A 13,467-nucleotide genomic window follows, 5' to 3' on the forward strand; every position below is an offset into this window, starting at 1 on the left:
GTACTGCAGTATCACAGTAAAATTTAATGCCATCATACAAATTATTAAAGTAGTACTAAAAAGGCGATTTTGCAAAAATGAATATTAAAGCAAAGCACAGAAACCCATATTAGTCTACAGCAAAGGACAGGTCACAGAGTAGAAGGAAGAGAAGTTACTGAATAAGGGGTAAAACTGAGATAAAATAAAAAAGTCTGCACTCCTCTCACTTAAATAAAAGTAGGTTTAAAAAGTGTGAGGTTGACAGTGTCTAACATCATAATAAATTGAAATGGAATATAAAAATCTTTAATAGATTTAGAACTACATTTTAGTGTCCCCAAATAGAGATTTTCCTAAAAGTGGCTGCATTTACTCACTGCATCAGTTTTTGCTCCAGCTTTCCCTACATTAACTGAAGGTAAATATGCATGTATAAAGATGTTAACTTTTGCCAAATATTAAATCTAAATTCTTTTTTTTTTATTAGATCTTTCATTTACACTTCAGATACCATCCCGTTTCCCCAGTCCCCCCCCCCTTAGAAAACCCCTATCCCATGCCCCCTTTTCCTTTTTGCATTTATACATTTTTTTAAGAAATGTTAATCATAGGCTTTATAAGTTTGGTATTGTTCAATCAGAGGTGTAACCCACTACCCAACCTAGATATATCAACTATCTTTGACTGGTGGAGATACATAAACATCTGCTTCCCTGTTTCCCCCCTCTATCTCTCTTTCATCACCTAGCTTCTCCTCTCCTTCTTCTTCTCCTCTTCTTACTCCTTTTCTTCCTCTCAGTACTCCTCCCACCTTAGCTCCTCCTACACATCACCCTTCCTGTTAAAAGGAAACTTTTCTCTCAAAATACAATTAGAGCATAATTATGCCTATTTGTACCAGTGAGGTACAAGATAGTCCTAATACCCAGTCCATCCTTTTGTTGACTAACCAGCACCTCTGTCATCTATCCTAATTAAAACACTTAGTTCTGAACCTGGCTTTTTCCTTGGCTTTAGGATGAATGTCAGCTGATGACCATACACTCAGATCTTTTCTCTCAAAGTAAATAGCTATAAGTTTTCAACCCCATCAGAAATCCAGAATGACTGAGTTGACTATAATTGTGGGAAGCACCAAGCATAGCTTCTAAAACTTAGCCAATTTATAGAGACCTCTGAACACCTGGACACTCGCTCTACTTCGAAACGTTGGAGCATCTGTTCTTCTGCCTTCTGGCCCAGGATCATCTGACAGACCTTAGTGCTGCAGAATTATTAAGGGCTGATTACTCTGTCTAGGCAGATATAATCAGTCGACTATTCTGCAAGTGTGTCCTTTTCTGGACAGTAATTTGTCTGTAGAAGGAAAGTGGCAATTCTTGCCTAGTGGCTGTCTCACCACAACTGGAGTAACTCCAAGGATGCTCAATTTCTTCTTAGAGTTTAACATAGGAAGCTGTCCGGAGCAGACAGGTCTCTAATGAAAATGAACATTAATACTGAAATGTTTGTCATGTCAATTCTAAGGATTTCTGATGTTTTGAAAACCAGCTATCCATGTAAGGTAATCTGGAGTGTTGCCTGTTAACTCCACTCAGCTATTTCTAAATAAAACATAGAGAACACCCTTATAATAAACTCCAAGTCATGAATTTGCTATAGTCCCTTAACTCACAGGCTGACCATCTCAAATCAGTTAAAAAAGTTAAAGAAGGACTGGGTCTAAGCTTTGTATTCCTAAATGTGTTATACTGGTACAATGCCTATGAGAGTAACAATATTCATCTCACTCTTATATCACTAAAAAGCTCATGCCACTGAAAACCTTAAAATTTGTAAACAAAGTAAATTGGTGCCATTTAAGAATTTATATCTTCATCTTGATATTAATTATACAGATTTCTACTAATAGGTTATGGCTATGCAATAAACCCTAGCTAATCCTCTCTATTCTGACAAAACCACTACTTTTTCCTAGGGAGACAGCCCAACATTTACCACCTTAGTCCCCATGCCCAGGGAATAGGGGCGCTGACTCATCATTAGCTTCTTCAAGCTGATTATGGGCGTTGAGATATTAGAAGAGGGGTGGGGGGGAGTGCAAGTTGACAATCCTCTGATGCTGTGTCTTCGCTGCCTCCAGATAGAATTCACGGACCTCAGAGGTTTGAGCAGGTCTGCCCAGCTTGCTTGTTGAGTAGATACACCAAGGTTGATCATTCTGCAATATACAATTCTCAAAACAAATTTTAGTATCAAGATAGGTTTTTTTTTTTTTTTAAAGAGGGCTGACATTTTATTAAGAATGTTGGTTCTAACCGCTTTTCTATTTTTCCCCTTTTATTGGATATAATATTTACATTTCAAATTTTATCCCCTTACCATATTTCCCCCACCACCCAGGAACCCCTTATCCCATCCTCCCTCCTCCTGCCTCTATGAAGGTGTTTACCCACCTACCCCCAGCCTCCCTCCCTACCCTCAGATTCCCCCCCCTCAGTGCTCAGCCTTCAGGGTACCAATGATCTTGTCTCCCACCTATGCCCAACAGGGCCATCCTCCCCTACATATACAGCTGGAGTCATGTGTCTCTCCCTATGTGCTCCTGGGCTGGTGGTTTAGACCCTGGGGAGCTCTGGCTGGTTGGTATTCTTGCTCTCCTCACAGGGCCACCAGCCCTTATGGTTCACGGTTCCTTCAATTTACTCTCTGACTCCTCCATTGGGAACTTTGATCATATTAATGGATAGCTGTGGGTACCTGTCTCTGGGTATGTCCGACTCTGAGAGACCTCTAAGGAGACAGCCTTATCAGGCTGCTGTCAGCTTTCCCATCCTGACATCCCTATCAGCGTCTATTTTTGATGACTGCCTATGGAATGAATACCCAGACACAATGGTCTCCCTACAACCCCCCCTTCAGATTCTGACCCACACTTTGTCTCCATATTTGCTCCCTTGGTTATTTAGTTACTCCTTCTAAGAAAGACCTAGGCATCCTCACTTGTTCTTTCTTCTTCATGAGCTTCATGTCGTCTGGTAGTTGAATCTTTGTTGTTTCAAACTTTTGGGCTAATCTCCGCTTATCAGTGAGTAAATACCATGTGTGTTCTTTTGTGATTGGGTTACCTCACTCAGGATGATATTTTCTAGATCCATCCATTTACCTAAGAATTTCTCGAATTCATTATTTTTAATAGCTGAGTAATATTCCATTGTATAAATGTACCACATTTTTTGTATCCATTCCTCTGTTGAAGGGCATCTGGGTTCTTTCCAGCTTCTGGCTATTATAAATAGGGCTGCTATGAACATAGTGGAGCATATGTCTTTGTTATTTGTTGAGGCATTTTCTGGGTATATACCCAGGAGTGGTATAGCTGGGTCCTCAGGTGGTGCTATGTCCAATTTTCTGAGGAACCGCCAGACTGACTTCCAAAGTGGTTGTACCAGCTTGCAACCCCACCAACAATGCAGGAGTGATCCTCTTTCTTCACATCCTCGCCAACATCTACTATCACCTGAGTTTTTGATCTTAGCCATTCTGACTGGTGTGAGGTGGTATCTCAGTGTTGTTTTGATTTGCATTTCCCTGATGACTAAGGATGTTGAGCATTTCTTAAGGTGCTTCTCGGCCATTCGAGTTTCCTCAGTTGAGAATTCTTTGTTTAGCTCTGTACCCCATTTTTTAATGAGGTTATTTTGTTGTTTGGCATCTAATTTCTTGAGTTCTTTGTAAATATTCGATATTAGCCCCCTATCAGATGTAGGATTGGTAATGATCTTTTCCCAATCTGTTGGTTGCCGTTTTGTCTTGTTGACAGTGTCCTTTGCCTTACAGAAGCTTTGCAATTTGATGAGGTCCCATTTGTCGATTCTTGATCTTAGAGCATAAGCCATTGGTGTTCTGTTCAGGAACTTTTCCCCTGTGCCTAGGTATTCGAGGGTCTTCCCCAACTTCTCTTCTAATATTTTCAGTGTACCTGGCTTTATGTGAAGATCCTTTATCCACTTGGAGTTGAGCTTTGTGCAAGGGGATAAGAATGGATTAATTTGGATTCTTCTACATGTTGACCTCCAGTTGAGCCAGCACCACTTGTTGAAAATGCTGTCCTTTTTCCACTGGATGAATTTAGCTCCCTTGTCAAATATCAAGTGACCATAGGTATGCGGGTTCATTTCTGGGTCTTCAATTCTGTTCCATTGATCGTCCTTTCTGTCTCTGTACCAATACCAAGCAGTTTTTATCACTACTGCTCTGTAGTACAGTTTGAGGTCCGGAATGGTGATTCCCCCAGAGGTTCTTTTATTGTTGAGAATAGTTCTCGCTATCCTAGGTTTTTTGTTATTCCAAATGAATTTGTAAATTGCTCTTTCTATCTCTATGAAGAATTGATTTGGAATTTTGATGGGTATTGCATTGAATCTATAGATTGCTTTTGGCAGGATAGCCATTTTTACTAAGTTAATCCTGCCAATCCAGGAGCATGGGAGATCTTTCCATCTTCTGAGATGTTCTTCAATTTCTTTCTTGAGAGACTTGAAGTTCTTGTCATACAGATCTTTCACTTGCTTTGTTAGATTCACTCCAAGATAATTTATTTTATTCGTGGCTATTGTGAAGGGTGTCATTTCCCTGATTTCTTTCTCTGCCTGTTTATCCTTTGAGTAGAGGAAGGCTACTGATTTGTTTGAGTTGATTTTATATCCAGCCACATTGCTAAAGTTGTTTATCAGGTTTAGGAGTTCTCTGGTGGAAGTTTTAGGTTCACTTAAGTATACTATCATATCATCTGCAAATAGTGAAATTTTGACTTCTTCCTTTCCTATCTGTATCCCTTTGACTTCCTTTTGTTGTCTAATTGCTCTAGCTAAGACTTCCAGTACTATATTGAATAGGTAAGGTGAGAGTGGGCAGCCTTGCCTAGTCCCTGATCTTAGTGGGATTGCTTCAAGTTTCTCTCCATTTAGTTTGATGTTGGCTACTGGCTTGCTGTATATTGCTTTTACTATGTTTAGATATGGGCCTTGAATTCCTGATCTTTCCAAGACTTTTAACATGAAGGGATGTTGAATTTTGTCAAATGCTTTCTCAGCATCTAGTGATATGACCATGTGGTTTTTCTCTTTGAGTTTATTTATGTAGTGGATTACATTGATGGATTTCCGAATATTGAACCATCCCTGCATTCCTGGGATAAAGCCTACTTGATCTTGATGGATAATTGTTTTGATGTGTTGTTGGATTCGGTTTGCGAGAATTTTATTGAGTATTTTTGCATCAATATTCATAAGAGAGATTGGTCTGTAGTTCTCTTTCTTTGTTGGGTCTTTCTGTGGTTTAGGTATGAGTGTAATTCTATTTCAAATCTTTTGTGTCACTAAATCTAAATGCAAAATTAATCTTTTCACACTACTATGACTGAGCTGGCAGCATTTTCCTAGAGCTGACACAGATTTTATTTGATGATCCAAACTTGCACAGTGTAGGTCACAAAATATTTTGCTCTTCAAAATGTGACCAGCCTGTAATACCAACTTAGTGTGTAAGACCAAACTGGTTTAATCTACATTCAAATACTTGTTCCTTGAGAGATGCCCAACCTGATGTTTATGGAGATGATTACTAATTATTACGTGATATTTATGGAGACATTTACTTAACACTTTGATAAAACTGATCATTTTATACTCATTTATTTTTTTGACTTGCAGTGAATATTTTTATATTTATATAATTTTTAAGTGAAATTAAAATTAATTACTAGTATAGATATTATTTTATATAAATATGTAACATGTAAATAATGTTTTGCATACATGTATGACTATGTACTGCATATATGCTTGACATCGTCACATTCGGAAGAGGACATCATATTCCATAAAAATGATTTAAAGATAATTATGAGCTGTCTAGTGAATGATAGTAATCAAACCCATTTCCTCTGAAAGAGCAGGCAGTATTGTTAACTGCAGAGCCATATCTCTAGCTGATATTTCTATTTATTATTTGTTATTAGTTTGTAAGTAGGTCAACCTAGTGATCACCCTCATTTAGCATCCCAAAAGATAAGAAAGCAGGTATGAGCCACTTTTCCTGGCTTTAAGTTTATAAAAGTAACAATGAAAACTATTCAAAATATTTTTTGTTATATTGGTATATAAAAATAGCACATGAGAAATATTTCTATTAACTGGAAAACAAGGTGCTGTGCACGCAATAAAAGAAAACTTATATGATGGGTACTCTGAATTTTTAAAACACATTTTATTAGACTTAGTGGGGAATGAGTTGGATGAAGAGGTGTGAATAGCAATACAAACAGTTTGTGATCATTGGCTTAAAATGGTCAATCTCACTATTACATAAGGTCAGAAATTAAAGTGAAAGTAACTATGGATTAGCACACACACACACTCATATACACGTGTATGTTTGTCATTTGTCCTTGAAGAAAAACCTCTGTGTGTGTGTGTGTGTGTGTGTGTGTGTGTGTGTAACACTGAAAAAAATGATACAAATCTGTCCAGTCCAGCTGGACAATCAAGTGGGACCCTTAGACCTTTGTGAGAGGACTGAGATGCGTGAGAAAATAAGGAGTCACAGTCAACAAGTCAACAAGTCTAATCAAACTGGCAAAATTTTTATTGTTCACACAGGTTATATACTTGAAAACAGATTATGGGGAGGGTAGGAAACGAAAGAGGGCTTTGCAGGTGGAGGAAGCTAGCTGCAGCTGAGGGGTCTAAGTTATACCTGTTGTTCTCACAAAGCCTCACCATTACCAGGGGTTCTAAAAATATCTATCTAGTAGGATGTTGGCTAAATCTAGAGATCAGAAGGAAGAGTTACTAAGGTGGGTTGCTATGAGGCCTTGTTTGAAGTTCTGAGAACTGACAAGTGAATCATGGAAGGTAAGCAGAAAGAAGAATAGTAGATAGGAGAGCCAAGGGTGAGTATTTGCCAAGAGTAAGGCCTTGCCATAGCATCCCACACAAATCCTAAGACAAATCTAAAATAATTATAAATAAATGCTACATTACAACATAAAAAAGTTTGAAAACCCATTTTCTATTAAAACTAATAAAGTCTGGATGATAATGAAGTACTGTCTTTTCTTCATAAATGAAAGAAATAAATTTTCTATCCTCTATTAAGTAAAAATATTTTATGATTTATTGTAGATGCAACTAGAAAAATATTTATAATAAATGAAAGCTAGAAATCCCTTTGTCCTCAGGGGTACACTAAAATAAGCCTTAAAAAAACATTTTCTACTATTGATAGGAAGTTGATGCTTTAAAGAGAAATAATGAATATTAGAAAAAAGAGAAAATATAAGTTTTTATTACCAATTATACATTATATATTTAAATCCTTGTTGAAGTGGAATCGAGCAAGGAATAATTATACTTTAATTTTACATAATTTTCATTAAATGGTACAAATGTATTTGATGACCAAGTTGTGTTTGCTAAAGCAGGAAATCATGAAGTCATATAATAGCCAAGAGTAATGTGTAGCTTAGGTTTTAATGGCTCATTGGGTACTATTTATATTATACTTTCAAAAGGTATATTTCATTATTTAATTTTAATTTAATTCTGTGTAATAATTTCATGAATATATGCAATATATTGTCACTAATCATTTTTATAACCCTTTATTTTTCCTTTCTCGCCCTTTCTTATTTTGTTCTTTTTAAAATTTTATGGTGGCTCAGAGTCAGAGATCTTGGTGTCTAGGTCAGTCGAAAAGGCTGGTCTTCCTATAAGGTTGCCCTCCTCCTCAGCTTCTTGCAGCTTTTCCATAATTCAACCAGAGGCGTCCCCAGCTTCTGTCCACTGGTTGCGTTAAGTGTCTATATCTGACTCTTTCATCTGTTTGTTGGGCTTTTCAGAAGGCAGCTACACTAGGCTTCAGTCTGTCAGAACAGTCATAGTGTCAACCCTTGAAGCCTCTCCTTCAGCTGGATCCCAAGTTGGGCCTGTCACTAGACTACCTTTTCCTCTGTCTCTGTCTGTCTCTCTGTCTCTCTCTTTTAATTGGTTATTATTTAAATTTCAGATGTTATCTCATTTCCCCATTTCCCTTCCCCCAGGAAACCCTCTATCCCCTCCCCCCTCCTCCTGCTTCTATGAGAATGTGTCCCAACCCACCCACTCCCATCTCCTTGCCTTCAAATTCCCCCACACTGGGACATCCAGCCTTCACAAGACTAAAGGGCCATCATTTTTGTCCCTGAAGTCCTCATGTTCTTCTCCCACTGTCATGTTTGTTTTGTTTTGACCCACTAAAGATAAATTAAAGCTGCATATATGAGCATATGAACACAATTAAGAAAACTAGATCATGGAGGTTTATCAATAATTACATCAGTGAATAAAATTACAAATATAGCCCTTCCCTAAAAACAATTAATTGCCTATACATCCTCAATTTCTCATACTCCCACCATCACAAATCAGTGTAAGAATAATGGACACATGCCTTCCTTTTCTCTCCTCTCCTCTCCTCTCCTCTCCTCTCCTCTCCTCTCCTCTCCTCTCCTCTCCTCTCCTCTCCTCTCCTCTCCTCTCCTCTCCTCTCCTCTCTCTCTAGTACTCTCCTATCTTTCCTCTCCTCTCCTCTCCCCTCCTTTTCTTTTCTTTTCTTTTCTTTTTTCAAACCCAGTTTAGGGATCCGTAGCTGCTATGCATTCTTGGTTGCGACACCAGTGCCATATATTTTAAAAAGCCCTTATTAACAGTACTCTCCTCTGTAGGCTCTTTCTGTTTTAATTTCTTTATTGATTATTTGTAATTTTTCACTTCAAGCCTCCAAGTGCCACTCATCTCCTTGTCTCATCACAGTCACTCCTCTCCACCCCGACTAAAGAAAACAAACAAAACCAACCAACCAAACAAACAATAAAACGAAAACATATTGCTGTGTAAGCTTCCGTGTGTCATAGTATGTCACACAGTATGCCTTTATATTCGTTCTTCTCTCTCTTCTAAAACATCCCAGTATCCTTAGAAGAGGTTATAGATACCACCTCTTATTTAGAGTTGAACACTTAGATCTCACTTATTTTCAACAGGTCAAGTCTCTTCATTATCCACTGTCCAGTGTAAAAAAACAAGCCTCTTTGCCCAGGGCTAAATAATAGCATTAGTCCCTAGGTGTAGCCCTGAATGTTTAAAAGAATGTTTTGATACATGTTTACTTAGCAAAATAACAGTCATAGATTTAGTTTGTGTCATGAACAGTGACAGGCCTTTGACTAGGCTTACAGTAGTAAGCTTTGTATTCCTTATTGTAGAACAGGTCTCAAAGTACAGTCTGTAAATATCTCAAAATCAGTCATAGTATACGCATAGTGTTTTCATAAAAAGATTTGTATTTCCCAGTAGATCAGTATTGTAATATTCATAATCCAAGCAGTATAGAACAAATTAAGCTTACATTGCTTTGATGAATATAAATATTTGGAAGAATGTATCCTAGCTAGCAAAAAAAAAAAAAAAAAAAAAAAAAAAAAAAATTTTGTGTCAGTTCCATGTGCAAACTCTGTGTCCTGTATCCAAAATTTATGTTTGTTTTTTTTGTTTTGTTTTGTTTTGTTTGTTTGTTTGTTTCTGCTTCAGGGTTAAAACATCTACTTCTGATGGGCAAACAAGGAGAATGGCAAAAGAGAGTATTTTTTTCTGATACTTCTGTAAACCTCTTGCAGATAATACACAACCTGCCAATGGTTTTAAAAACCTATTACTTCTTGAAATGTCAGTATCTACACATGCAGGACACACCTGTTTAAACATGTTTTGTCATCAGCATCGTCATCACTGTTATTGTTATTACCTTTTAAATTTAAGCTATAAATTTAGAACTTGATCAATTTGCTGATGGTTGATTCATTGTTCTACATTGTGTCTGCTGAACTCAGTGTTGTGTGCTCTACATGCATTGCCTAAAATAGAACCTGTGCCTCTTTCAGGCTTGTTCTGAGTTCTGTCTCTGACTATTTTGCTGCCATGTTTACAAGTGATGTCTGTGAAGCCAAGCAAGAGGAGATCAAGATGGAAGGCATAGACCCAAATGCACTCTGGGATCTTGTGCAATTTGCATATACAGGTACAGTAAAATAATTATAAGATCATATTGAAATCATGTTTATTTTAACACTGGCTTTAGGATTTTCAAATCTAAAAAAAAAAACCAACTGAACTTTTATCATTAAATTTTCAGTTACAGGCTGCATATTGGGCTACATACAAAAGTTGGTCTTTATATTTAGTGAAATCACAAATGGATAAAGATTTTTTTTTGTATTTTTCACACAATACTTACATAGGATTAAATACATGAATAAAGCCAGTATTTGGATGGAATAAAGTTAAAAAGAAATAGAGAGTTAATCATTCAACACATAGTTGGCTAGAACATTAATCATATAAAAAGAATCTCTTTAGAAATATGAGTTAATAAGATAATTCTCATTTTTCTTATTGTGTTACTTAATGTTAAAAATTTTCATGACCTTTATATCAATTTGACAACTGAGCTGAAGGGTACAATAATGCTAAATAGAATTTGGAGAATCACTACCCTTAGAGATTTGAAAAGTTTTTTTTTTAATTTACTATATTTTTATAGTCCTTTGGACATTACATTATTTGAAAATACATAGTGTTGTAAATTTTCTTTGTCAAACATATGCAATTCTGAGCTATAACAAAGAAGAATGATTTAACAAATAAGTTGGCTTTTTCCTCTCATGAAGATCAATTATCTTAGGATACATAGAGTTACAAGGGGAAAAAAGGATGATTATCTTAAAAGAAATAAATAAAGAAATGATGAAATACATGAACCTTGCATATAGAATTTAATATTAGCTTCAGCTATGTGATGTGAAATCAGACATTTCTTGTCTCAAAAATTTAATATATAGTTAAACACAGCAGAATTTTCACTATAAAATCTAAGACTTTTTGAAAGCTATTATAATAGTAGAAAAAGACCTTGGTTTAGTCTGACTATAACTGGATTGAATTAAGGGAGCAGGCTTTTAAGCCTTGAGATGAGGAAGAAAGCACACTAACTCCTTTTATTGTCTACTTAGGTTAGCAGAGAAAAGTCATCTTTGCATATCTTTGTTGTTGAGGGTAGTAAAAACACTTACCAATTCCCTTAAGGCTCTATTCAAGGCACTGAGAAAAATGTTTTTGGAATATAAAACTGGAAAAAGATTTTGAAAACACATCACAAAGAAATAGAGAAAACGTATGTACAATTCTAAATATTCTGAGATAGATGATTTTAGGAAAATTAAGGTCTATCAGCATTAAAACTACTGTGTAAAACTTTCTCAAATGGAGAGGACTATTCTGAACTTCGCAATTTAATTAGAGTCTATTTATACTTCTAAATAGACAACATAGATAGTCATAGAAAAAAGTCTTATCAGTGAACTATAGATATCGAGTGATCGACAATACCACCTCAAACCCCTACGAACATCTGGCTACTGTTGGATTCTGGGGGGACTGACTCCACTTTGACAGATGTCCACGCTTTTTAGATGTCCCCACTAGTGACAGATGAGCTCATCAGTCTCCAGTGGATGCTCAAAAACTGATGGTCTCAAATATAGTTCACATTGAAGTCACTGAGTCACAAAGAGGAGTGGATATGAGAAGGGAGCTTACAAAGAGGACGGAGTGTTAATAATAAGGGAGGAAGACAGGAATGTAAGGGTGTGAGAGGAACCAGAATTAATTTTATAAGTGTATAAATTTTTTAAATAGAAAAACTAATAAATGTTATTTTTAAATTTATATTCCTTTTTTTTTCTAGAATGGGGAAGGGTAATATAGCTAATATTTTAGGAATCCTTCCAGAAAGAGCAAAGCACAGTTCCCATATCCAGTTTCCATGCCCTGGCCAACTTACCTTTGCAAAGAGCAAAAACTAGGCCAAAGACACTAGCTATCTTGTTATACACGGTTAGATGTTGTTTCAGAAATTCCTGCTGAGAGGAATGACCCAAATATGCCTCTACTTTTAGAGGAAAGTAAGAATAGAAATCTAACTCCCAGTTGCACTGATACTTTGGACTTCTCCCCCACCCCATGCATATTTGTACTGTGGCCTTTGCCTATTAAACACAGTTACATTAGGAGACTGATGTATTTCCAATTGTATGTTTACGTAAGTTTACCAGATAAGCCATAAATTGACATGGTAATACTACAGCACTTGTAGTATCAATTATATACTTGGCTTTGTTGCATACAAGGTAAAACTCATAACCATGGAAAAAGGCAAGTGTTCACTTCTACAAATAGGGAAGAATACAAGATTTCTACATGTGTCTAATTACAGGCTATCTCCATGATCTAGATGACTACTTTGAAAAGACCTAAAATAATTACATTCATCCAAAAGAATGAGCAAGTAAGAAAATAAAACATTACTTGAGAATCTTTTCTCTTTTTCCTTCCCACTGCCTGTTACCCAAAGAAGGTCTTGAAATGTTTCATTTGCTTTGCCAGTTAAGTAATTAAAAGGAAGTCAAAATTTGGAGCATGTCAGCTAACTATAGAGAAAAAGTAAATAAAAACAGAATCATCAGTTGAAGAAAGGCATCTATTAGGGTTGAGAAAAGACATAAAGCAGGAAATAAAGATGAAGACCCTCCAAAAAGCAGAAGGGGAAACCCTGAATCCAAATCTAAGCTTCCTATTGAGTGCTAGTGGTCTCTTTAATCTCTTAGGGGAGTTGCCTCATCTAATTTATGTCTGGCCAATTTCAAGAAAAACAGGATACTAATTGGCCCACAACTGTTGGGTAAATATGTCCTGATCAGGGCTTGAACTTGTTGAGCCAGTCTACCAGCAAGGGTCTTATAGGTAAACAACCACAAGACCTTTGTTTACAGCAGCTTTAAAGTTTTGAATGTCATAGCCAGAATTTGAAGACGAAGCTAAGAGTCTTGGAAGTTCATCATCTTTATTGTCAAATTATAGCCCCTCTCCCTATATGGCCTTGTTTTTGAACAATGCAGTCTTTAATGATTGTAGAGTTTGAAGAACTTAAATATGAAGCAAGAAAAGCCATCTTCCGGGTATCATGCTGCTGATATACGTTGATGCATTTCAAAGTGTGGGAAACACCTTCCCTGCTTCTTGCCTATGTTAAGGACAAAAATAAGAAACAATTGAATCAAAAGTTAGAAAATATCAGCAAGAAATAAATAAACAACAATGATATGATTTGTTCTGTCTGCTATAAACAAAGAAATTTTGGAGTTTTACCAGCTCAAATAAAATGAGTTACTTTAAGGAAAGATACATAAAAAGGATAATCTTAATAGTTTACAATAAAAAGCATGCTATTGTATGTTTTTAGTGAGGAAAAATATATACAAGCAAGAGTAAGCATCTTTCCCTCATTTTTCTACTTTCTCTTTTTATGTCATTTTTTAAATAGATTTTT

At 36.3% G+C, this 13,467-nt stretch overlaps 1 protein-coding gene across 1 annotated transcript in view; it reads left to right on the plus strand.

The window, feature by feature from the left end:
* The window catches only part of Klhl1 (kelch like family member 1), a 356,587-nt gene that overhangs the window by 133,956 nt on the left and 209,164 nt on the right, over positions 1-13,467 (plus strand). The window contains exon 3 of the mRNA XM_034498949.2: positions 9,965-10,101. Within this exon, the coding sequence (XP_034354840.1) occupies positions 9,965-10,101 (137 nt within the window). The remainder of the gene's footprint in view (positions 1-9,964; positions 10,102-13,467) is intronic.

Source organism: Arvicanthis niloticus, chromosome 3 (genome assembly GCF_011762505.2).
Source record: "Arvicanthis niloticus isolate mArvNil1 chromosome 3, mArvNil1.pat.X, whole genome shotgun sequence".
NCBI lineage: Eukaryota > Metazoa > Chordata > Mammalia > Rodentia > Muridae > Arvicanthis > Arvicanthis niloticus.